The sequence below is a fragment of the Miniopterus natalensis genome, chromosome 4 (assembly GCF_054644295.1).
Source record: "Miniopterus natalensis isolate mMinNat1 chromosome 4, mMinNat1.hap1, whole genome shotgun sequence".
NCBI lineage: Eukaryota > Metazoa > Chordata > Mammalia > Chiroptera > Miniopteridae > Miniopterus > Miniopterus natalensis.
This window is the reverse complement of record NC_142084.1, coordinates 76,873,733-76,901,028: the sequence shown is the minus strand read 5'-3', so window position 1 is coordinate 76,901,028 and position 27,296 is coordinate 76,873,733. Positions and strand designations below refer to the sequence as shown.

Genomic DNA, 27,296 nt, shown 5'->3' with positions numbered 1-27,296 from the left:
TTGGCACCTTTGATTTCCTAGCTGTGAGATGATTTGCCATTCATGAAGCTGTGAGAAATAAATGAGGCAATGAACATCAAGAACGTAGCTGGTAGCATGGCACACAGCAGGCATTTGGCCAGCCTTCCTCCCCTGTCCTCTGTGACCCTTGGACCTTCAGCTGCTGGGCCACACAGGATGGTGAGCAGGGACAGAGGTGGCTTTGGTCTGTGATATTCCTGAGCCACCTTCTCCTGCCTTGGAAGCATAGAGAAAGGATGCTAAGGGAAAGGGGCATCTCACTCAACAACCTGCCCATCAACCTCACGATACCACCAGCTCTGGCCAAGGCATCAGCCAAGACGCTCCATTTTCCACCAGTCAGTCATCCCTGCTTTTTTTCTTTCAGTCTCAGATCAGTGGGTTTGACCTATCTCTCAGAAAACCCTTGCACCCCCCTCCACCTGGGCTTCCATAAGTGGTAATCTTTTCGTCTTCAGTGATTTCTTCCTCCAATGTAGCCATTTACGGAGGGTCTTCAACTCTATGTATTTTTCTTAGCGACCATAGAATATGAATACTGGAAGGAGCCCTAGGGATAACCCGGTTAAGCCCTCTTAACAGTTGAAGAAACCGAGGCCCAGAGAAGTGAGGTTACTTGGTTTCAAAGTTAGTTGGTAGCAGATCAAGACCAGCACACTGTCAGCATTTAACAAATATTTGTTAAGTGAAGGAATGGCCTTACGTGCATCCTATTGCCCCAGTTGACCTAGGAATCAAATTGAAGTCTGAGGACTTGAGTTCACATTTTTTGGGGGTGAGGTTCTTTTTAAAAAAATTTTATTTTTCAGTTACAGTTTACTTAGGTTCATATTTTGACCCCACCTCTCTATTTGTCTTTATCTATGAGGATAAACCTATAGTTGTTAGTGTTTACGCTTAAGGAAGCTCAGAGGCCCTGCAAAGTGTGCCATGCTAAGTGGTGATGATATTTATGCGGTCAGCATTGTTTGGAGAAAGTGAAAATAACAACTTCCATCCCGATGAGACTCTACACATTTGGTCTGAATCTTGTAATTCATTTTGGTTTCCCATTTCTGAGTAGAGAGAGCTGACATTCTCCAGGCAGCTCTGGCTTCAGACGGAGGGATCTAGACACAGGGGATTTGTTCCCTGAAAGTTACCCTGTGGTTAACGGCTGGTTTGGTTAGTAAGGGGTTCTGCACCAAACCCTTTTAGCATGATGGGTGGAGGGGTGCAGGGAGGGAGGTGGAAGACATCAGTAAGAAGACAAGAAAAAATTGGAGATTTTTTCCCAGATTTAAGCCCCAGAATTTCTGTAAATTAATTTTTAGGTTCACATGTAAAATATCCAGGTCATAATTTCTGATGCCGGCCATTTAGAAATAGAAATAGCTGTGCCTCTTTTACAAAGTGCTATACAGTATAAGATATTTCTCTCTCTCCCTCCCCCGCCCCCACTTCCCTCCTTCACTCTCTTAACCTTTGTGAACAGAATGTTGTATCTTTAGCGTGCAGGGGGCTGTGTTGCTTACAACCTGAGACGCCAGGCCACCAAACGAGTCAAAGCTGGGTGTTTTCCGTCCTAAGAACTGTTAAGGGTCCCCATTTAAAAATGAATAAAGCCTTTCAGCAGGCCCCTTGTTTCCCTAAATCAATTTGGTTTTATGTAAACATTTATCTCCTTTGCACTTTTCCACCCACCACACCATTCCTAGAATAATGCCTTCATGAACATTAATGTTTTCACCAGATACACTTTGGAGGAAGGGTGGGGTAGGTGAGGGAGAGTATAACACACAGAACGCATTATAAGGAGCCCAATTGTGGGAAAACTTTCCCCAAATCAAGGAGTTAGTGAGAGAAAGCACTTGATTTGATTTTAGTGTTTTTTGGAGGGAGTGGGGGGTGACATGGGAGGGGAGAGGTAAATCACTGATGGGGGTGTGGGAGGGCAAATGGGATGTGGGGGTGGGGACTATTGTTTGGAGCCAGACTCAAGGAGAAAAAGGCAAGTTTTCAGCCTCCGAGGAGAGCGTCCCCGCGTTTCGTGGGTGCCTGTAGATGACTCCTGTGAATGCACAAATGGATGACTGTGTCCCAGTCCAAAGGAAGAACGTTTGAGTTCGGATCTATCTTTTCTTAAATAAAAGCAGCTCTCGCTCTAACGTGCTCCGATGGCTACAGGCAGACATTCCCTTGCACTTGAGAGAGCAGAGGCGGTTGTGAGTTTGAACGCCGGGTAAGGAGTGGGAGCATTTTCTCTGCCTTGTCACTCCCGAGTCCCTTGGTGGACACCTCCTGCCCGGTACAGATTAAAAGAGAGATGTGAAAGGCAGATGTTATAAAATAATGAAAACATATTTCGCTGTTATTTCTAAATTCACACCCAACCTTGTTCATTAGATAAGGGTCATGGACACTTGACCAAATATTTTTAGCAAATCTAGAGGCAAAGGGACTCCTAGGAAAAAAATGCTCTGAAGAGTGCCATTCCCCTTCTCTCTTCCTCCATCATTTACTGTTTATCTTTCCATCAGGGTTTCTGTTCTTTCTTTCTTTTTTTTTTTTAAGTGGGAAATGTCATCAGTTGGAACACTCTCTAATTCTTCTGTGTGGTTTGTAAAGAATTAACAATAAACACAAGGTCAGCGTGAGAGCATCTCACCAGCCGTTGCTTTAAAATAGAATTTTTGGGAGCCCTGTTGATTTCTTATTTTTGTTGGTAAATCCTGGGGAAAATGTATATCTTTTCCTTTAAAGTTCTAATTCAAGGCATGGATGTGAGAGTTCTGAAGGGACTTTGGGACTGCGGTAAAATTTCGTTGTCATAGTAACAGAAAGGGAAATAGGCCTAGCTCACCTGGGACTTTAGCACTGCAAAAGCTGGATTTTTTTTTTTTCTTTTAAGGAAAAGGACTCTGCAAGTAAAATAAATGAAAAACTTATTGTATTTTGAAACAAAATTCCAAACATTAAACACGTAAATGGCTGAAAAGGCCACTTCTGCCATTTTTCTTGGTGGATGTACTTGTCGGATTAAAGATGCCCAGTTTTTAAATTGCACAAACAGTTCATGTAGGAGAATATTGGCTTAAAAAACATGTCTTATGAATGGTGACCTCAGACCATTATTCTGTGTCTTTATGTTTTCTGGATAATCTATTGAAGGAGTGAAAAGACATTCACACTGGTTATTATTAATCATAAAGACCCCAGCGTATACCCTGCACAGACCGACTCTGTCTTTGGGTGGTAACAGAACATTTTCTGATTTTTATATACATCGGCTGAGAGTATCAGGCCCCTCTGTGTGTAAGGGTGTGTGTTTGGGGGGGTGAGCAGGAAGGTGTGTGTGGCCAGCGGAAAGCCACATACGTGAGGAACCCTTGGCTTCTGGGCTAAGTCATACCATTTTTAACCTCGGAGCAAGACATTTTTGCACGGCAGGAGTCACTGCCTCTTTTGAAGCTCTTTTTTTTTTTCCTTTGGAGAGAGTGCCCTAGCAACTTGGGGTGGATGCACAAACCAGAACCCCGCTTGTGACCTGCTTCACAATCCTCCACAGTGATGGAGCTGACTTGAGACCGAAAACATCCAAATTCGCAAATTGCAGAGGGTCAGCAATGTTCCTTCCCAGGCAGGGCGGGCTGAAATTCCCCAGACCTGAAATACAATCACTTTCAAATCAAATCTAATAGAATGCATGGCTATTCTCTCCGAAAACATGTTTACTTAAAAATGTAACACATTGCTTTCTTTTCACAGATTCTTTTTAAAATTTTTCCTCAAGTGCAATCAGAATTGTTTGAAAACAGCAGGAAACCCAAGGGACATGAGACGGTTTCAGGTAAGGGGCCTGCAGATTTTTCCCGTGGAATAAGTCATCCTGTTTTCTCTCTCCTTAGCCTTCCCTTTCTCTTTCTGTTTCTTTTCTTGGTTTTTTTTTTTTTTCTTCTTAGAACACACGATTCACTGAGGTTGCTAAGAGTAAAAAAGATAACTGTAAATGCTATCCCTCATCGATAGCAGCGAGGGCTGCTTCATTCTGTGGCGTTTAGGCCTCCTGCCTCCGGTGCCAGAGCCCCAGGGGAGGGGCGCCAGCCCATGCTGGAGATTTGATTTTAAGCCCGCAGGCTGCCCTTCGCACACGCAGCCGCCCACAGCAGGAACCGTGTTCTTGATATCCAGCCACCTTGGGATTTCTCAAAGCGGCGTCTCTGTGCTTTCTGCGAGCAACAGCCTCTTTCTTCCCCTCTCCACCGATTAACTATTCAGTGGTCTCTCCCGGAGTCCTTCGGAAAGCAGCAGCCCAGACGGCCGTGGTCACTTTAAGATCGCAGAATGACAACAAGACCCACGGGACAGTGACCCAGCTGCCTGGCAGTTAAATCTGCCGCCGGTTTCATCACCCTTGCCACTGATGTACTGAAGATGCAAGCTAATAAAAACACAGCGAGGCAAAGTGTGTCAGGTCGGAGATGAGAGGAGCAGCCCCTCTCGGCCCCCCCTTAATCTTTGAAGGACCCTTATTTAATCCACCAAATGGCTTTCCTGCCACTCACGCCCAATCCAAAGGCACAGCGCTCCCTTCCCCACAGGAAAATTAAAAACATGTTAGGCGATCGTATTCAGGCTTGAGACTTTCAAAAATAATCCTGGCAGCAGCGAGGGGGGGGGATGATTAGCCTCCTGTTTCAGGTGAAGGAAAGGGGGTTCTGGGGGTTGAAGTAAGTCCCCCCTAACCGCAGGAAGGAGGTGGGAGAGCCAGGGGGCAGGAGGCGCCGCCCCATCCAAGCAGCCACCCCACCCTGGCCCTGCGAGGGGTGCAGCCGCTGGGTGCACGGCTTTGCTGTTGCTTTGCTGAAATTCTTAGTAATTTCTGAACAAGGGCCGCACATATTTGTTTTACACTAGATCCCACAAAGTATGGTTTAGGAACTGAGCCATGACAGAGTTCATCGGAGCGGGGGGGATGCGCACACAGGCCACAGAGACTACTTTGAAAAAAAAAATTTTTTTTGAGATCGCACAATCTTCCTGGGACCAGGACATTTTTTGTTAGTTATTTAACACTATTACCAGCCTCTCAGAAAATTAAACCCTTCCCTCCTCTCCATGCTGTGTGATATGAAGACAAGCAGAAATCCAGTGAGCTGTCTGAGGGATCAGGTAGGAACACCGTGCACAGGGAAGGTAACGGCACTCACTATTATGGAAACGTATATAATTTCACTCAAAAAAAAGTGTGAAATTCAAAAGAATTCTGAAATGCCTTGATGACCAAAACTAAGCTTTCCCTTCTGGAAGAGACAGAGGCAAGAAAAGAAACTGGCAATGTGGAGTCTTACCCCTGTGTTCCCTGCCATTACTTCCAAAGTTTTGAATGTGAGAGTACGCATAAAGTTGAAGAGGCTTTTTAATAGAATGCCTCGTCATTTTATTTGCCCCAAATTGTAGGAATGTACTTACTAAGCGAATGCATGCTAATATTTCCTCTACTTCTTTAGTTATTTACTAAGTGAGATTTTCAGTGTGCTTGAGTTTTTATCAGGGTGACAATAAATATTGCTGATCTCAAAATGAGGGATTTTTATCCTATGTGAAAGTATCTGACTTTTGCAAAGACAAGGGAAAAGATCTTTTAAAAAGTTTGTAGATTCTATGATTATCTTATTTCTGGGATAGAGCTAAAGACATTTGGCAAGGGTGTGGGTTTTTTTGCAGTTTTTATTGAGATAAAATTCACATAACATATCATTCACCATTTTAACCAATTTAAAGTGGCTTTTAGTATATTCACAATGTTGTGCAACTATCACCACTATATAATTCCAGAACATTTCCATCATCCCAAAAAGAAACCCCATACCTCCCAATTCCCTTTTCTCCCCACCCACTGGCAACCACTAATCTACTTTCTGTCTCTATGGATTAGTCTCTTGTGGACTTTTCATATAAATGGAATCATACAATATGTGGACTTTTGTGTCTGGTTTCTTTCAAGGTTCATCCTTATTGTTCAGTACTTCATTCTTTTTTTATAGCTAAATAATATTGTATTATAAGAAGATACTACATTTTGTTTAGCTTTGCATCAGTCGAAGGACACTTGGGTTGTTTCTACTGTTTGGCTTTTATAACTGATGCTACTATAAACATTTGTGTAGAAGTTTCTTTTGTGAACAATTGTTTTCAGTTCTCTTGAGTATATGTCTAAGAATAGAATTTCTGGGTCATATGGTAACTCTATCTTTAACTTTTTGGGGAGCTGCCAAACTGGTTTCCACAGCGGCTCCACCATTTTACATCTCCATCAGTAATGCATGAAGGTCCCAATTTCTCCATATCTGTACCAACACTTGTTATTTTCTGTTGTTGTTTTTTGTTTGTTTGTTTTTGTTTCTATTCTAGTCATTTTCTTTCCCTAATGATTAATGGATTTGACCATCTTATCATGTACTTACTCACCATTTGTGAATCTTCTTTGGAGAAATGTTCTTTCAAATCCTTTGCCCATTTTTAAATTGGGTTACTTGTCTTTTTTGGTTGAGTTGTTAGAATTCTTTATATATTTGAGCTACCAGGCCCTTATCAGATAGTAAGTGATTTGTAAGTATTTTTTCTCATTCCATCATTGTCTTTTCACCTTCTGGAAAGTGTCCCTTAATGCAGAAAAGAATTGGCAAATTTTATGCTGGAGTCCGAGTCTATTGAGTACAACCTTCAATGAAAGCTCCTTTACGTGGAGAAGGCTATTAAGGAGAAAGGCTCGACTATGTGCTGTAATGGTCAAGTGAGAAACTTGGATCAAGTTCAAAATATGAAACAAAACCAGAGGTAGTATGTAATCATGGTAGTGGGGAGAATGATCTGAAGGGATGGTGATTTAAGAATTCCTGGAATAGGTATCTCATTCAGAAAGAAAAGGTAATAATTTTAAACCATATAGACAATTACTTCAATCCTCTGCTTTAGTTATATGAGCAAACATACTTTTAATGTGAACTATATACTTTTGTGGAGATTTGATCGGGACAGAATAGAACTCATTTTCCAGCCTGAACCAAGCCTCTCGTCAATTCAGTTCAAGTCTTAAGTATCATGGGCGTGTATAAAATATTTATTGAAACACAGTGGACATTAACCCATTTTTTACTCAGACCCCTTTGAGATTTTAGTAAAAGCTATAGTTTCCATCCCCACAAGAAGCTGCATTTTAACAAAGTTTTGCTTAAAATACCAGGGGTTCCCAGACCTCTTGAAACATCTCTTAGGGTCCCACAGAGCCCTGACCTAAGGAAATGAAATTCATCTCACACCCAACGGTCATCCTCCATGCAGTTTAACCCTTATGATGGGGACCTGTTCACTGAAGACTTTTCCTGATGATCTTCCCACTTTCTTGGCTTTAAATGCCATTGGATCCTGAATGACTCCTGGATCCACTCCTCACATGTCACCCTTCTTTGGAGCTACAGATACACAGCTCTGCCTCCCTCCTAGGCATCTTCACTTAGATGACTAATGAGTCCGTGTTCACAGCAGAACTCAATACTTTCGCCCCGATTTGTGCCCTCCCCATTTATTGTTAATGTGTCGCTTCCTCCTCCTAAGTATCTGTTGCACCCATCCCTCCCCCAAAACTGCAAAAAGCCTCCCTACTCCTCCCTTGTCTAATCCACCCTCAACACAACTGCTAAAATTATCTTCTGAAACACGTCACTCTGCTTACCATACGTTATAAATATCTACTGTCCGTAGACAAAAGCTTAGGTTTACAAAGGCATGGCTAATGAGTGTCTTTATACCAGGCACGCACAGCTCCTGATGCTTCCGTATGCCCACCACTCAGCAGGCACAGCTCAGTGACTTCTCCGGCACGGACCGCACCTGGAGCCTTTCCACGTGTCCTCCCTCTGCCTGAGAACCCTTCACCCCTCTTCAGTTTGCGATTTCTGCTCATGCTTAGAGACTACACTTGCGCGCCACCCCCTTCGTGAGGCATTTTCTGACTCTTCTGTCAGACCTATCGATTCCCTCTTCTCTGCCAACGGACCACCCTCCACAAGCTTCTCCAACACAACCGATCACATTGTCCTGCAATTATTGCTGGTCTAATAGACTGCTTGAGGGTAATGAGTATGTTTTATTTATTTATTTATTTAAAATTTGTCTTCATCTTTGAAAGTTTTACAGAAGGCCCCCCCATGACCCCCTCCCCCTCACTCCTGCTCCCTCCCCCAGGCCTTCACCGCACTATTGTCTGTCCATACATCTCCCCACCAGGATGTATGTCTGCCCGGGGAGAATTTTATCTATGCATAAAAGTTCTTTGGTTAATCTCTTCCCACCAACCTCCTTCCCTCTGAAATATTTCTCTTCAATGCCTAGCACAATGCCAGCCACTTTGTAGGGCTCAACAAATTGTTATTGAATGAATTTTTAAGAGAGACATTTTAAAAAATGGAAGGAAGGGAAAAAAGATTTCCACGGCCCCCAAAGTACCTTAACCCATGGACCATGCATGCAGAACATCACTTCTGCCCTCCCTGAAATGGAACAATTAGGTGAAACACCCAGATTAACAGCTCAGTGAAGGAAAGGAAAAAAAATTATGTCTAGTTTAAGCTGACAGGCCTGTTAAAACATAATGAACCCCATTCTTTATTTCTCTGCGTTGTGGGTGGAGAGCAGGCAGTTGGAAAATCCAGAAGAAAATCAAGCCAAGAATAGGAGGAATCAGGCGTGTTGTCATTTCCCACATTCAAATTCTAAGACACAGTAGAAGTTGACAACAATCAGGGCTATTGTTGCCAAGTCACTCTCATAGATAGGCTGGCTGGGTCCGCTCCAAGTCCCAGGGAAAACATAGATGCAGTTAGTCATTTATTCATTCACCCAGCCACTAGCACCGAGGAAATTCTATGTGCCAGGCACTATCCTAGGTGCTGGAGAGACATTAGCAAAACAGATAAAATTCTCCCCGGGCAGACATACATCCTAGTGGGGAGATAAAGAAAATAAGATAAGTGATTTGCATAGCTTAGCTGTGCTTCTCTGGGGTCTTCCAGGGACCGGCCTGGAAGCACAGGGGCCCCTCGCGGTGCCATTTGTCCTGTGCTGCTTTTGGAGCTCAGCGGTGTGGTAAAGGAAGGGTGAGTGGGAGCTAAGGAACAGCCACCATTGTAACGGCCAGTGCGGACGCTCTTCCCGACAGTTTGCAAGGTTCTCCACAGCGTCGGCTGCCACAGGACACTGATGTCAGCAGATGATTTTGCTTGAGATTGGGAGGCTTAGAGGCCTGAGCGCCGATTTTTTCCTTCCTGCCTCAAAGGGACTCTATTTTAGACAGACATGACCGCTGGCCAGGGCTGGAGTGTTTTCTGTCATACAGGCAGCACCAACCTGTACATCAGTCACTCTGGACTTGGTAGCAGGTGCCTGGACACATCTCCAACCCTAGACTTACTTTATTTATTTATTTTTTAAATATATCTTTATTGATTTCAGAGAGAGGAGAGGAGGGGGAGGGAGAGAGAGATAGAAACATCAATGATGAGAGAGTCATTGATCGGCTGCCTCCTGCACACCCCTGACAGGGGATGGAGCCCGCAACCCGGGCATGTGCCCTGATGGGGAATCGAACCCCAATCGCCTGGATCCTAGGTCGACGCTCAACCACTGAGCCACGCCTGGCTGGGCTTGACTCATTTTAAAGGAACTCCTTCATTCAAACTTACAGCTTGCTTATCATTAAGATAAGGGTTCTTACCACCATTTGCTGAACTTTGCTGAGTCACCCTTGGGTATCTCAAGTTCAGCTCCTAAATTACTCCTTTTTTAGAATAGATCCACCAAAATAATCATTTTTAAAAATACAGTTAAGCTAGGGAGAGCACTGAGATACATATACAGGTCTTGCCATCCTTTGCCTCAAGAGATAAGAGGTCAAGATGCATGGAGAGGCACATACTTTCCTAGTGAAAGAAAAGTCTTTTCAGGGGCCAGGTCGGGATCGCCATCTGTGCTGTTGACTCCTGTGTGTCTGGATGGGTTTGCACACAGCTCCAGGATGGGCTCCTTGAAGGGCATCTTGAGGGGGACTGGACTGGTGTGAGGAAAAGGGTTGGTGCTTTGTGAAGTTACACCCAGCAGATTTGTCAGAACTCTGAGGAAGAGAGTAGACATGCACAGTGGCGGGGAGAAGGGAACGGAAGACTCTATGATCTCCTCCGGCGAGGACTGACATGGTCAGGGCAATTGCATAGTGTGAGACGCTTGAGCCTGTTAGTGCAGTCTGCTGGATGCAACAACTACACAGGAACAATGGGGAAATTAATTAGATGACAGAGACACCTCCTATACAGAGCCGGCCACTAGCCATTAGTCTGTTTGACTAAACGATGCAAGAGCAAAGGGCAGGGCTACTCATGTCTTGGAATAGGGCCAAGATCCATCCAACAAACCCTTATGATTTTTTAAACCCCCAGCTCTTATATAAAACTTTTTTAATGGCACCACCATCTATTTTCCTTAAATAAAAAATGTTGAATGTTTCTCTCATACCCGTCGAAGAGGGAAACGAGAGTTTAAATTAAGTCCAAATGGTAAAAATTTAATATAGCTCCAGCTGCCTGCAGGTTTCTTCAGTTCAAATCTCTCAGTTCAAGAGCTACTCCAGCTGCTCTGTGATCTCATCCACCATTTGAAGGTTGCTGTGCTACCGAGCAGCGGTTCAAAGCACATAATGAAAATCACTTGTCTATGGTCTCTCTGATCAACAGGTGAGTCCATTATCTGGTGGTAAATCAAACCAGATAGTCCCGTTTAAGAAATAATAATTATCTATTTGGAGTCAGGAAAAAACCCCCAGAAAACCTCTGAGGGTCTCGGAATCTTTTATTTAGTCTAATGCTTTAAGTTCGGGGAAGGCTTTGGGTAGATGACTTCAAGCTTTTCTGTTTGACGGTATAACTGTCCGCCACCCCCACTCTGACTTTTGCTGTCTCAAATAGGGAAAGGAATCAGGGTGATGAGGATTTTGACCAACTCACCTAGGAAATGTATTTTGAGTTCTTTTGGGGAAAAAAGGGAGACAAATGAATGCAGGTAGTTGCTGACAGAATTTTTGGGAAAGGATATGCGAGATTTCAGTGAGGTGGAAGCAAAGCCTAAACCCTCAAGCATCTTAGGACACTCCAGTCTGGGCATTAAACCTGAACGCATTCAAGAACAATCAAATGCAAAACTTCCTGGAAAGAAAAGATCTTTTAATTTTGGAACAAGAAAGCATAGATTCTTAGGCTGCTTATGGGGCCTGCATGATCCTGATTTTGCATGGATGACAGGTGACTCACGGGGTCCCTGGGGGGCAGAGTTTGGGGGAAGAGAATGGCCCAGCCAAATCAAGATGGCATCACATATGTTAAGACTCCCCTGGGGCTCCCAAAATGTTTGCTAGTAAAATATTGCCCTTGACCATAGCCATCCTATGTGGATACATTTTAGATGGGGAAAGCAATGGGGTTAGTGGAGTAAAATGAGGTCAGCTGAAAGTAGCATGTGTCTGTGGCCTTTGAGATGAAGGGAAATTTGGTTGTAAACAGGTTAATGACCTTTGGGCTCCCTGATGACATGAAAGTCTGGTTTAAAAAACTTGCCACTTGATTTCTGTACGTATTCAACTAATTTTTAAAAGACAAGCTGTCAAAGGTGTCTCTTCTTAAACCAAATTTGCCAAAATATGCCAGTGGAAAGGCTGTTTGGCATCCTACTCTACTTATGGCAGTGAGAATTTGTTTTTAAGTTCCCAAATACAAGTGGTACCTCGGTTTTCGAATGTCTCCATTGGTAAGCATTTCAGTTTACAAATACCATAAACCCGGGAGTCAATGCCTCGGTTTCCAACACACCTCGGAAGTCGAACATGCCACGTGGCTTCCACTGAGGGCAGGATCCTGAAGTCTAGCTGTAGGCCGTTGATCCCTCGGTGTTCCAACGTTTCTGAACTTGAACTGTCTTCCAGGTCGGAGTCCATTCGAAAACCGAGGCAACACTGTAACCATTTCAGTAACCTCGAGTTGTGCAGCAAAAGTTTTTCAACTCTTCAAGGCCTATCTCAAATCTCATTTCCTTGCTGAAAATGTTTGTTACCGCCGTCAGCTCAGGTTAATTTTTCTCACCTTCGGACCCCTGGAGTATACAGTGGGCGCACAATTGAGCCCTCAGTTATGTATTACCGTATAGTGGCATTTTCTGATTATGCGTAGTGTTCGATATGCTTCATCAACTACATGGCAGCTCCTTGAGGTCGTGACAGGGTTTTCGGTGCACCTCTGTGGCATGTGGCACAGGGCCTGGGAGTGTCAAACAGAACCTCTGACTGATGAAAACACAGCACCGTCTGGTTACTTAAGAAAGAATCTTCCCAGGAGTTCCGCCGTTCATGCCACAGTCCCCCCTCCCTCAGTGTGAGCAACCCCAAAATGCCCCACGTCTGTCCCAGCAGCAATCAACCTTGTGTTCTCTCATTTGGTCCTTGATACTTAACTGAACAGACAATTCAGCCTTAGGGGTTATGAAGCAACAGGGATGGCTAAGAATTCTGGGAATTCCTTTAAAAAAAAAAAAGATGACAAAATCCATACTTGTGGGGTAGGTGTTTAGAGGTAATTCGGTAGACTCTGGAGTCCAGTAACAAAGGAGGGTCTGGGCTTTAAACTGGTTTGAAAATATGACGTGTGCTGAGAATGAAGCGGTCAGGAGAAACACGATTTGCAGTAGCCGAGTTGTTTGTTGTTAGCCTGGGCTGAATTAGTGGAGGATTAGGCAAATCGCTCCATCACACTCCCCTTGTCGACCTGAGAATTAGCCAGTGCATAAAAACACCAATGGAGAATTCCTTCTCATGATGTGGACTCCAAACTTGGTTGCTCACCACAACCAGAAGTCTGTCTTGATTTTCTCTGTCCTTTTAATGGTCTCTGTGTCTCTTTCCTCCTTCCACAGGTGGAAAATAAAACCCCACATAATAGTTATGCTTTGGGAAAGCTGAAATAACATATATAGCAACTGAACAGTTATAAGGGAAAAGCACATCATGAATTTAATTCCATTTCCAGATGTAAAATGTCATAAAGAATTTTTTTCCATACTTGGCAAAATAACAGGAATTTTCAAGACCATTTTATTTAGCTCGGTGTACGTGTGTTTGTAAGTAAGTATCAGTCTTCCACGGTGAGTGTGTTATAAATGCTATGCATTGTAGCTTTACCCAGATTAAACTACCGAAGGCCCCACGTTCAGCTACGAGGTGCATGACCCTCATTGAAATGGAGGGGAAATGTGTCTAATTGTAGAATCTGATGTGTTTTCAAAGCAAGAACTCTGATCCACACAGGGAGGTCTTTAACCAAGGTAATTATTTTCCAGTGACTGTAGACACTGGGATTCTCATCTGTTTCTAAAAAGCAGACCATTTAGTCATTCCACGCCTTTTTCATTTTGACTTTTCTTTTACCCTCCTGTGTGAGACTTAGGATCTCTGTAGGAACAACTGGGTGTGAGCTGAGAAAAGCTGGCAGCGAGGAGGATTCGAGCTGATCATCCCTCTGACTTCTGTCACTTAACTAAATCACAGAGTTTTGAGAAGGATAGATAATGAAAAATCAAAAGCGTGTTGTTCCAAAAAGCCAAAGATATTTCAGAGTGGGCATAAAATTAACCTAAAGGTGGGACTAAGTCATTGTGGTAAAAGTGCCCATGCTACATGCTCTCATTCTGATACTGAAGAAAGAGTTCCTCGATTGGAAAATTAGTTGTACAGGCAGATTAACCGATGTGTCCGCCTAAAGGGTAACTCCCACCGAGGCCTTTTATAGGCAGGAAGGAGCTCTTTACAACTCAGCTCCTGCTTTGTATAAATTATTAGAGTGAGGGACATGGGAGTACTTTGGGGTAATGAGAAGAAAAATATAACTTGAGAAAGCCAATCAGTTTTCTTGAGTACTTTTAGCAAATTGCTAACACAGTCATAGATTTTGTTCTTAAGACTTTCTGGTGTTTTTCAAGGGGAGAGACAAACTTTTTATGTTTCTATTTCGGTATAATCAGCTAAAACTGCCATTTCATTTCATGATTCGGAACAGAACCTACACTGTCACTCTCAAGTTGGTCTGCTTATTGATTTGGCCTCGCCAAAAATTGGAGATCGCTCTAAGCAAAATAAAGAATTGCAAAAAGTGAGAAAACTAATTTCACTTAAAAAAAGGGCAGGCAATTCTAATTGATCCCCACTTCTCTTTCTTGGAACCTTGGCTTAAAGTTACCACGTCATAAATAATATTTGCATGAATATAATTGGCTGCTGCTTTTGTGTTGAATTGAAATGTATCAGTTGAAGAGAGCTATAAAATACAACGGCAGAATTTTCAGCTCTGCAGTCTTTCCTATTGGAGCTTTGAGCTGAAATACAGATACACCAACTATGAGAAACAAATGAAAGCTGTCACCAGTGTCAGTAGCAAAAACCGGGGGTCCATCCCGCACAAATTATGGACATCTGTATTCCTAATTGGCATCGTTTTGGGCTGTGCCAGCAGATCAGTGGTGCCAAGAGAGCTTGACAGCTTTAGAAAATACCAGGTATCAGGTTTAGGTGATAGGAGACACCGATGTGGCATAGGAGTTCTTTTGTTTGGAATCCCCTCCATATGTTTGTTATAATGCTCATGATTTTTAGTTTCAGGTACCTCCAAATGGCACCCCTTGTCAATACTAAGTTTGCTTGCTACCTCTGAAATAGACCAGTTTATGATCTTAGGTGAACAAGTGGTATTTGATGGTTACACGATCAGAAGATGGTTGGCATAGATGCCTACAAATAGTTAACAAGGTAATGGTAAGAAATGTTGACCTTGATTTGTTTAGCTAAGATGTAAAGATTTTTGAAGGTCAAAGGTGTCCTTGTGTAGTGTTTTGGAGTCTAACTGTGTCTGACCCTCTAACATTAAGCTGCTGTGGCCTGCAGTTTTCAGGAGTGAAGCAAACCAGGGGGAAAGAGAGAAGGGGGAGAGAACAGGAAATGGAGTGAGGTGTTTCAGGAAGTTGTCAGGGGTTGACTGATTGATTCCAGATGGAAGGGGTCAGCCTTCGTGACCCAGGAAACGCTCACTAGGGAAAGAAGCTGGCTTGTGGAAGGGGAAGGCCTGGGAGTGAGCTGATGCTGGAATGCACATTCCACTTCCTTTAGTCTTCAAACATTCAGAAACTTCAACTTCTCCAAAGAGAAAAATATCAGTGTTGTCATCAGTCATCAGAAAACAGCGGAGGAAGTTAAATTTGGAGCTTTGAACGTACCAAATGTATCTTCACCTCCACAATGTCCTTCTTTCTTCCAGGGGTAGAGCGAATGCGTGTAAGAGCCCACACTTGTGTGTGCCTCCGTGTGTAAGAACAACAACCAACCTTGTCTGGTTTTACGCGGTGGGGCTTGTGAATTAAACTGTTTCCACTTTGCAAGCTTGGTTTAATTGGCAGGCTCTTCTAGATACCTCAAGAGTCTACAATATTTGGAAGATTAAAAATGGGAACCTGTCTCCTATCTATATATATACACGCACACGCACATACATTTGGACATAATTTAAAATCTTGTAATAAATTTTGCAGACACTGAAATAATTCAGGTTAATTCCCTTGCTGTCATGAGAGGCCAGCGCTAGCCAGCAAGAGATTAAAATTTATTTCCATTGTTAATAGAAAATAATGAAGTGCATCTGAACCATCAGGGTATGTCATTTGGGAAATGTTCACTTTGGAACTGACTCTCACTCCACCCAAATGGACAATGATGAAATCAGCTGGCTCGAGAAAGTCCCGTATGTTGTGGCAGGAATGCACGGGGAGTGTTTAAGTACAGTGTGACAAGAAGCTGGTGGACTGGATTAAAGTGGGCTCTCAGAGAGAATGCTCTTTACATCCACAGAATCCCCAGGCGGGCCGGGTTCCCCTCACTGTGCCTAGCACAGCTCGTTAGCAATGAAAGCGCAAAGCACCCTCTTGTGTTTATTTTTCCCCCACAGATGACAGCTATGTCTTTGAAAATCCATTCACACACACAATTTAACGAAGTGGTCTGATTCCTCTTTTTTCTCCACCTCCTATTATTTTTTTTGGTGGGGGGGAGGTAAGCATATACAGAGATAAATGCCTTCAACGTCATGGTTCTCTTACCCCCGTGAGCAGGAGACAGCCTTTCTCTTCCCTTGACTGTGATGCCATCTTGTGCTCTGCCGACATGTCCCTGATAAGGACTTGTGCTTCGTGCACTTACCCAGAGTGATGGATGTCTCCGTCTCACGGTGGCCGCCACATGATAGGAACTTTCTGGAAGGACTGTCCCCAGACTTTAAACATGTTAACATGGACACAATTGAAAGCAGACCCGGAGCTAGACAGGCTGTATCCCTTAATTGTGGGCAATTATACTGATAATAATTTTCTAAATGACAACTGGAGAAATATTATGCTGTGTTTTGTACCAGTCAGATCATTGGTTATAATCTTAGAATCTGGCATGACAATACCCTACACGTAGCAGGAGTTCAGTGAATGCATTTGGGTTGTGTGATTGAAGCCCACTCATGTCCAAGTATAATTTCCTGTGTGCTACTGTCTTCCCTATAGCACCAGGCTACATGAAATGCTTTGTGGACTCATGGTTTTAGGGGTTTTCCCAATTATATTATATTAAAGTATATATTAAAAAATTTAAAGGATACCATCTAAAACTCTATGTAAGGTAAAAAAAAAAAAAAAAAATTAGAAGAGTGTTGCCCCGGGAAGGGGCATAGTGGGTAGGATTGACCAAGATAACTTTGGGGTGATGGAAATATTCTAAATCATGATATGCTGTGGATTACCTGCATGTATCCATTTGTCAAAATTGTGCAACTAAGATTTGTGCATTTCAGTGTATGTAAATTTTACCTAAAAATGGGAATTCATTATACTATTCTGTTTGTTTACTTGAAATTATTCATAGTAAAAAACTTTAAGTGCCGTTTAATGAATCTTATTTTACATTAGGAGCTAAGGCAGGGTCAAGGTTTTCTTCCTTCACTTAATAAGTAAGGAAGGGGTTGCAGAAAAATTACAAGTAGAATATCAGAAAATTTAAGTTGGGAGTAGACAGGAAGAGTCATTTTCAACATACAGATCCTCATTATATACCTACTCAGTTTCCTTCCTCGAGAAGTCTATATGTATGCATGAATTCCCTGGCCAGGTGGCTCAGTTGGGAGCATAGTCCTGTACACCAAGAAGTTGCAGGTTCAATTCCCAGTCAAGGCACATACCTGGGTTAAGAGTTTGATCCCCGGTCGGGGTGCATCCAGGAGGCAGCTGATCGATGTTACTCTTACCTCTCTCTCTTTTTCTCTCTTTCCTTTCTGCTCTCCCTAAAAATCAATAAAAACATATCCTTGGGTGAGGATTTTCAAAAGCCTATACATATGCATGAATATGTATATAACATGCATAACTGACAAGTAGACTCATATCTAGGATGGTTCATCTTCCTGGATCAAGTAAGTTGGTGGTAGGTCCGTTCAAGTCCACTGGGTTCTGCTACACTTTCCCTGCTACGCCGACCTTGGCTGATCTCTGCTTCTTTGAACTCCCACACTCCTGATCTGCAGCTTGCATATAGAATTCAATGGAGTCTCATTCCTTGTGCTACTTGTTTTATGTTAGCCTGTTTCTCCAGCTTGAAAGTAAGCTCCTTGAGGGCAGGGGTCATGCCTTGTAACCTCTAGTCTCTAGACCCCGCGTCCCTCTTTCCAGAGCGCACCCCCAGAGCTTAGACTGTAGGAGAGGCTCAGTGAGTGATGCTGTCTGTCCTATTGACTAGTCAAACAAGGCAGAGACGAGGCAGTTAGGAGGGGAACTCACCCAGGCCCTACACCGAGAGTCATCAGGCAGCATCTCCATGCCAGCATTACGTTAGCACATGTCAGAGGTGCAAGAACCCATTCCTGAGCTTGGAGAAATGACCTCCCAGCTGGTGCTTACGTCTTAGCTTCCAGATCACACATAATCAACTCCTTGTTGCCACGACAGCTCCAGGGTCAGCTGGGAATGATTGTCCAGGTCCTTTGATAGAGAACCATATTTCTAGAACCAGAAGGCAGATGGCCAGTTTCCCCATTTCATCATCTGGGCATACTCTGAACACAAATATGTGACAGAACATGGGTGAAGGGCAGTCTCTTTTTCCATGAAGCTCTGCCATAATTATAAGAGGAGGTGAAATGCCAAGAGCATGGCCCTGTCCCCAAATTCTGTTCTATTTCTCGTCAGCCATATGGAAATCTGGCAAACAGAATTCTGGTACGTTTACTACTTTATATTAAACTAACTCCACCCTCTCTTTTTTTTTTTCTTTTTTTTTTTTTACTTTAAATATGCAGGTTGTGTTGTCAACAACAGTGAATGTGGATGGACACGTGCTGGCTGTTTCCGACAACATGTTTGTTCATAACAACTCAAAGCATGGGCGGAGAGCGAGAAGACTGGACCCATCAGAAGGTAGGGCAACCTGTGGGCTGGGTGAGATTGGCAGACAAATGAAGTCCTCCATGATTTCCTTGTTTGAATTTCAAATTTATGTTTCTGAGTAAGAGTGGAGAAAGCACACAAGACCATGTGGGTTTCAAAGTGAAGTTGTAAACACTGACTCCCGCCTGCTCTGTTGTAACCCCCGCACGTCTCCCCTTGGATGCCTAAGCCCCCATGCCTCAGTCCATTCCATTCAGTTGTGTGTTTTTCTTTTTGCTAGGCAGGTATTTCAGGCAAATGTAGGCGTATGACATCTTAGTTAAACAGGAACATTACAGTGCCAGACATGTATGAATAAGTGTCAGATGTGCCCTTAAACAGATTGTGGGCAAAACAAAACAATGTGCAGAATGAAACTGACACTAATTGATTTTTGTTTGCTTGGACTAGAAGAAATCATGGTCTGCTCTGGGTAGTTTTCCAAGTGCATTAAAGTAATTAGAAATACCGGTAACTGTTAAACTTCAACTTGTCCAAAAAATTAAAGTATATTGAAGAAGATAACGGACAAACACAAGTAAAGCCCATCTAAGTTCTCTCTCCTTCCACACTCCAGCTCACCGGCGCAGGAGGTCGTGGACTACGTGAACAGTGAGATCGGGGACTATTTTAATGCAATGCTTGGCTGTGCGCTGCCCACCAGCCCCCACCCCAACTTGGCCTCTAAAATGTGTCTTGTATCATTTAAAATAGGAATTAATGAACTGAAAGAAAATGATTGAATCAGTAAAGAATTTGGAGTGGTGTTAATTCCCCCACAGTGGGCACTGACGGGGAGAAGAAAACCCCAGGGTTCAGAACTAGGAACCCATCCAGTTTCTTTTGACTGATTGGATGTGATTGACTGGCTGTTCAAAGGGGGCTCATGTTTTTGGAGTCCTGCCAAAGTTCTCTTCCACCTTTGACCCTGTCAGCTTTGGAAATGGAGTGATGGATTGACTTTAGTTATGGCCTGAAAACCATATTGGGTTCCTGTTGGGATGTAAAGTCCAGAGGCCTCGAACATATGGAAGAAGGGGGGAAAATCCTTCCTCCACAGTTAGGAAAGCGATTAGAAATTGTCTCTTGATAGAGCAGGAAAAAACCTTCACCTATGACAGATTTTGCTTTCCCCTCCTCTCTCTAGCACATTAGCAGGCCTTGTAAATCTTAACATCTTAGTGCAGAGGAGGTGGAGAGAGAAAAGGGATTTACACATTTCCAGTGTGGTCAACTTATAAAAATATGGGGAAAAAAGAACAAGTTCTAAAAACACCCTTTGCACAATTAGCTAAGTGTTCCATGTTTTCATACCTAGTGGTCAACTCATTAGGCTTTAATGACCTGGTGAAAACCAACAACCAATTAAGGAATGATGGCAAGTCAGCAAAGCTCAACTTGAACTTCTTGGAATGACCAACAGCTTTTAAGAGCAGCCAGTTTCCTAAACTCCAAACTTCCACCACCAAACAGCAGACCTGACTTTCCTTTTCTATCTTTTTAGCTACCCCCTGCATCAAAGCTATTAGCCCAAGTGAAGGCTGGACCACAGGAGGAGCCATGGTCATCATCATTGGGGACAACTTCTTTGATGGCCTCCAAGTGGTGTTTGGAACCATGCTTGTATGGAGCGAGGTAGGCAAGGGCAACTCCCTTCCCTGACTTTCTTTGGCCCAAAGATTGTTTTGCTCTGGGTTTGAAACTATTATTTCCTGTAGTATCAGCAGCATGAATGTGCATTATTAAGTACCTATTATGAGTAGAGCACCAAAGATTAACCACATGTAAACCACAATTTATTGTAGGCATGGATACCTTAAAAAGATAAATATTCACTGCAGTATTATTTATAATTGTGAAAAATTAGGAATAGCCTAGATATTGGTTAATAAAAAGAATGGTTAAATAAATGATGGAATATCATTCCAACATTAAAAATTGTGTTTTGAAAAAATTCTATTGACCAGGAGAAGGGTGCATGTTTATGGTATAACGCTAAGGAGGTGGGGGTGGGGGAATCAGGACTACAGTATCTGAGGGTGTAAAATGTAAACTACATAACACACACCCATAGAAAAGTACTGGAAACAGATCAAAGATTAATAATGGTTGTCTCAGGTTATGCAATGTTAATATTTTTCCTTATATATTTCTGTAATTTCCAAATTTTCTAAAGTGGATATATTCTACTTTCATAATGAGAAAACCAACAGGACAAGTCACAGAAAGATAACTAATGATGCTAAGTTGAATGTAGAAGTTGCCAAATCAGTATGTGAGGTCATAGCAGTGTAGGAATTAGGGGGAGGGTGTGATTACAGGGATGGGGTAGGGTGGGCACAAGAGGTGAGAGGGACTTGAGCTGGGCTAGTAGGAAGGAGAGGACCTAGACAAGTTAGGTTGAGAGGAAATTCCAGGGTGTGAGAGAGAAATATGTGAGAGACAGGGACGGGGTATTTAGAAAGTTTGGGGTGCCGTGAATATATCAGTTTGCCCTGGTGGGAGTGGTTGTGAGAGATCCTCATGTTCTCAGTATTCTCAGTGATAACTTCTATAATAGGTGTTTTATTTCCATCCCTGTTCATTCCTCAGCTAATAACTCCTCACGCCATCAGAGTGCAGACTCCTCCTCGGCACATCCCTGGAGTAGTGGAAGTGACTTTATCTTACAAATCCAAACAGTTCTGCAAAGGAGCTCCGGGGAGGTTCATTTACACAGGTGAGTGAGAAAATGATTCCAAAGGGGACTGGCCCCTGGTTCACCTTTGGTCTAATTCTCAGTCTCTCTATTTTTTAATCCTTCTAGCTTTACTAGGTCTTTCTACTTGTGTAGGAAGAGTGGACTGGGTAAAAGGCATTGAATGGGGAAGTAGAGACTTACTTTAAATTTGTATTTTACTTAAGCAATTTCTTCACAGTCTGGGAGGTGGTCCGGGCAGCTCATCTCAGGGGTACATCCTTATAAATTTAACTCTGCTGGAACCTTTCTAGAACAGACCTTTATCCAAGCAACTAGATAAAAAAAATTAGACAAAGTTGCTGGATATAACTAAATTTTCTTGAAAAGCATTCAAGGGAGTTGCCTGTTGATGCTGCAGAGTGATTCAAATTGTTTTAAAGTTTTATTGAAGTATAAATTATCTATTATATATCTCAATATGTGTTGAATACTTGTCTTTTCTAGGTGTAAGGTACAGGGACATATAACACATGGTCGTTATTGGGAGTTTAGAACTTTTGGAGGAGGCAATGGTATATTGCACAGAACAGCTGGGAATTAGGATATTCAAAATATCTGGTATTTTCAATGAATGGAATGTGAATACCAGGAAAAGAGAGTTAGGTGTGGACTAGAGTAGTGGGATGAGATTTCAAGGAGGAAATGGACATTTTTAAGGATGGAGAGGGTTTGGTTAGGTAAAGAGAAAGAAGAATGTTTCAACTACGGGAAACTCAAGTGTAAAGGCCCAGAGGTGAGATGGGCAGGCGGTGATGGATTTGGGTAGAACTTAGGCCAGAACTTAGCTTAGATGATCTAGGCACGGGAAGAAGGGAAACCATGAAACAGCTTAAAAGCCCTGTGTGGTACCAAGAGCAGTCAAATTCATAGAGACAGAAGGTCGAATGGTGGTTTTTAGGGGTTGAGGGTAGGGAGAGTGGGAGTTGTTGTTTAATGGGTACAGATTTCAGTTTTGCAGGGTGAAGAGTTCTGCAGATTGGTTGCATAACAAAATGTGAATGCACTTAATGCTATTACACTATGTACTTAGAAATGGTTTACAATGGTAAATTTTGTTATGTGTATTTTACCATAAATTGAAAAATGAAAAAGAAAAAAAAAAAGCTCTGATTGTGCATTTGGATTTGATTTGTTTGGCAACATATAAGACGACATTGAGGGTTCCATGCAAGGGAAAGTAACTCAGAAGTGTTATCTTAGGAAAAACAAGTGTGTTTGATATAAAGACTGATTTAGTTTGGGGAAACACAGTAGCCAAAGAGACCTGGAAAAACTGAAACCAGGATATTATACTCTGAAAGAGAAAATAGGGGTATAGAGAAAGAAATATATATAAACCATATTATGAATTTCTAATAATATTATTTTATAGTATATTCTCTCATTTGGACTCAGCATATATTCTTGTCTAAGTGTCAATGTCTGATTAGATATCAACGAGGAGTAGGTGGAAGGGGGTTGGAGGAGATGATCACGGAAAGGGGTGTAAATACAAGATAGAAAAAGTCTAGATTAGCCTCAGGAGCACTGAAGTATAGGGCTCAGGGTAATGATGAGTCTGTGGAGGAAATAAGAACTGGTTGGTGGGGTAGGAGGACACCAGGAACATGTGCTGTCCCTGAAGTCGGGTGAGGAACAGGTCTCACTCCAGGACTCTTTCCACATAGAGAGCTCCAGCACCTCTATTTTCCCAAATACACCCGCTGTACATGGATGACAGGTCTGGCCTGAGAGGAGATGGGTAAGGCTATTACCAATCATGATTCAGACAATCCTCAACTCTCTTCCGAAGTAACGGTCTCGATACTCAGCAGGGTTATGACGCCTGGAGCCAAGTGTTGTTTGCACATGCGTGTACATGTGTGTGTGTCTGTGTATATACATGTGTTAACTTCCTCTGAAAGCAGGGGTTTTAATCCTTGGCTTCACTTTAGACCACCGATGCCTAGGCTGGACCCTTATGAAAACATGGGAAGACACTGGAGTATTTTAAAGCTGGGAAATGCTGCGATCAGATTTGCCCTTTAAAAGATCATTCTGGCCGCAGTGTAGAGAATGGCTCCGAAGCCAGGGAGGATTCAGGGAGGTCAGTTGGAGGCCAGTGTGGTGGCCCCAGCTAGAAATGATGGCAGCTTGGACTAAGTGCTGGTAGTGGGGACAAGCTGAAGTGGGTGAAATTTAGGAGGTAGCATTGACGGGACTTGATGATTGATTGGATGGGGTAAAGGTTGGGGAAGGGAGGGGAGGGGAAGACTCTCGGATTTCAGGTTTGAAAAATTGGGTGGGTATAGTTTAGAAAGTGATTTTTAAAGAGGTATAAAGTGCTAAAGGGAGTTCAGAGGAAGGGCAAAAATCCTTCCAGCTGGCGGAGAGGTGGGAAGATTTAATATTGTAAAGATGTCAATTAATGAATAAATTTAACACAATGCCAATCAAAGTACCCACAAAATGTTTGGGGAAACTTTACAAAAGTTCACTGAGGTGCTAAAATAGGACTTCTCATTTTGAAAAATGAGAGGGCCTTGCGCTACCAGACATTAAAACCGATTTTAAGTTTCAGTAATTAAAAGAATACGGGATTTTGTAAGAACATATAGAAATGTCATGTAACAGAAGAGAACATTTAAAATTAAATAGGTTGTAGCCCTGGCTGGGTGGCTCAATTGGTGGGAGCATCACCTCGTGCACCAAAAGACTGTGGGTTCAATTCCCCGGTCAGGGCACATACCTAGGTTGCAGGTTGGATCCCCAGTCGAGGTGTGTACAGGAGGCAATGGATCAATGTTTCTCTCACACATCAATGTTTCTCTCTCTCTCTCTTCCTCCCTCCCTCCCTTGCCCTCTCTCTAAAAAATCAATAAAAACGTATCCCCCAGTGAGGATTAAAAATAAATAAATAAGTAAATAAATAAATAAATAAAATAAATAATACTTTGTGTACACATGAATAGTGTAAATACATAAGTATTTGTAGAGATGAGGAACCATCTCAGGTCCACGTGGAAAAGATGGAATGTTCAACAAATGATGTTGGGCCAACTCGTTAAGCATTGAAGAAATGGTATCTAATTTCATATCATAACTGAAACGTATCTGAATTAAATCATTTTAATTAAAAATGTAGAAGTCCAAAAAATTGTTATAAACTTGAGCCCTGCCAATCTTGTACAGAAGCCATCAAGCATAAATATGTGATTACATAAAAAGAAACTTTTAAATCAAAAGAAAAGGGATAAACTAGGAACATATTTGTTATATGTGACATACAGTCTTACGTATTAAAAGATTTATTCATTTGTTCAGCAAGTTTATTTTACACCTACTATTTTTCAACCAGTATGTTATGTACGCATTGTGGGTAAAGAGGTGAGTGTTAGTTATCTTACAAATTTAGGAGAAAAGAAAAGTATCTTAAATTAAAAGCTAGCAAGGGATATCAGGAGTTATGTCAGGAAGGAATACAGTTAAGCAATAATGTATTTTTTGTTTTAATATATCCTTATTGACTTCAGAGAGAGGAAGGGAAAAGGAGAGAGAGAGTTGAAACATCAATGATGAGAGAGTCATTGATGGGCTGCCTCCTGCACACCCCCAACTGGGGATTGAGCCCGCAACCCGGGCATGCGCCCTGACCGGGAATCGAACCGCGATCTCCTGGATCCTAGGTCGATGCTCAACCGCTGAGGCACGCCGGCTGGGCAGCAATAACATATTTTTTAAAGTCCCAACCATATTAATAATGAAATAAACACAAATTAAGCACCTGTGTGGCAACAGTTTTCCCCTAGCAAGTTGGCAAAGATTTTTTTTAACAAATGAAAATACCCAGGTTGGCAAGATGAGAAGTGGAAACTTTCTGACACTACTGTAGGGAGGCAGATGGCTCCAGGGGAGCACCTTCATGGTGTGAGCCTTAAAAATGTATGTGCCCTTTGACCCAGGAGTTCTACTGTCAGGAACGTATGTTAATGAAATAAATGTCTTCCTGAAGGCTGTTTATTGGAGCACAGCTTACAGTAGTGAAAAATTGAAAACATCCTTAGTGTTCATTAGGGGACTTATTAAATAAATAGAACATCCTTTCATTGAAACACTTTTAGACATTAGAAGTAATGCTGTGAGTGGATATTTAATTACATGAAGATGTCTATGGTATAATTTTTTTTTAAAAAAAGCTTAAAAACTGTATGCACAGTATGGTCCAATTCTTATATATATGGGAAAATAGTTGCATAAAAAACCCAAGAAAGGTATGGAAGCCTGTATACCAAGATATTAATAGTGATGGGTTTAGGGCATTGGTATTATCATTTAATGTTTTTCATTTTGGTTACTTATACAATTGAGCCTTGAACAATGTGGGGGTTGGGGACACAGTTGAAAATCTGCATAAAACTTTTGACTCCCCAGAACGTTAGTATCTGTGGCCAGGACCCCTGCAGATACCAAAATTCCACGATGCTTATAAAATGATCTAGAACAATGTGTACAGTTGGCCCTCTGCATCCACAGCCTCCCAACCATGGCTCGAAAAGACTGTTTTCCAGCCATTGTTGTTTGAATCTGTGGATGAGAAACTCAGAGAAATGCAGGGATATGGGGGCTGACTGTATATTTACTGAAAAAAGTCTGCATGTAACTGGACCTGTGCAATTCAAACCCATGTTGAACAAGGCTCAACTGTATTTATTATTTTCTAATAAAATTAATTTTAATTAAAAATTAAATGAGCCCTGGCTGGTGTGGCTCCATGGTTAGAGAGTCGTCCCACACACCAAAGGGTCATGGGATCAATTCCTGGTCAAGGGCAAGTACCTGGGTTGCAGGTTCCACCCTGGTCCTGGTCCCAGCCCCCGTGGGAGGCAACCAACCAATGTTTCTCTCACACATTGATGTTTCTCTCCCTCTCTCTCTCTCTTCCTCCCTTCCCCATTCCACTCTTTCTAAAGTCAGTGGAAAAATATCCTTATGTGAGGTTTAACAAAAAAATTAAATGAAGAAAATATGATGTGAAAATTAATGTCACACATGTTTAAATGCTGAAACAGCCCACATCGTTAAACTTGATTCTATAGGTACAAAGAAAGTATTTCCAGCCAGGGAAGCACTGGGGCTTCTTCCAGAGACTGTTTAGGGAAGGAAGGACCTAAGGGGGCTGGGGACAAAATAGCATATTCTCTCGCAGTCAGAAGAAAACAAACACACTGTTTAGGATGGCTCAGGAGGCTGTCACTGATCTAAAATCTTCCACCTTGATGTTGTCGGGTGCAGTGATTTTCTGGATTCAGGGTGGTGGAGACAAGTGGCTGATGTTATCCATCGAAGGATTCAGATGCCGCAGAAAGTGGATTGGTGGTCTCTTGTCTTGCTTGCTCAACAAAAGCTAATTTACAATGCATTGGGAGTCTTAGTCCACTGGCTGGATAAGCAGTGGCTTCCCAGCTCGATCACAGAGGTGAGGCCTACCTCAGCAAACCCGGAGAACCATGGCCTCTTCCCCAGAAGGGGACAGACAGAGGCCTCTTGGAGTTCCAGCCAGCCTGGCCTCCTGAGCTGCGCATGCTGAGCCTCTGGGGTGATCAACTCCTCCGGTCTCACATCCAATGCTTAGCTGCACAATAGCACATCAAGGACCACCATGGGCCTAAACAAAATTCTCAGCTCTGGTGGTGAGGTGCAAAATATAATCTTGATTCCAGAGGAAAAGAAAGTCTTGAAGCCTGGAGCGCTGTAGTGGGGACAGAGTGAGCATGCAGGGAGGGGTGGGTCTAACAGGAGACACTGGACTCAGCCAGAGACCTGCTTTTAGATGCCAGCCATGTCACTGATGACTTGTTTTTTTTGTCAAGTCCCTAACCTCTCTGAGCCTCTTTTTCTTCCTCTGCAAAGCTCTGATACTAATTATACTATTACCCAGAGGTGTTTCCCTAATTTGGCTGAGCTCGAGAATCATGCT

At 42.6% G+C, this 27,296-nt stretch overlaps 1 protein-coding gene across 1 annotated transcript in view; it reads left to right on the top strand.

Moving 5' to 3' along the window:
* EBF2 (EBF transcription factor 2) overlaps nt 1-27,296 on the top strand; it is a 181,609-nt gene that overhangs the window by 124,092 nt on the left and 30,221 nt on the right. The window contains exons 7-10 of the mRNA XM_016203452.2: nt 3,769-3,850; nt 18,474-18,591; nt 20,105-20,235; nt 21,193-21,319. Of these exons, the coding sequence (XP_016058938.1) occupies nt 3,769-3,850; nt 18,474-18,591; nt 20,105-20,235; nt 21,193-21,319 (458 nt within the window). The remainder of the gene's footprint in view (nt 1-3,768; nt 3,851-18,473; nt 18,592-20,104; nt 20,236-21,192; nt 21,320-27,296) is intronic.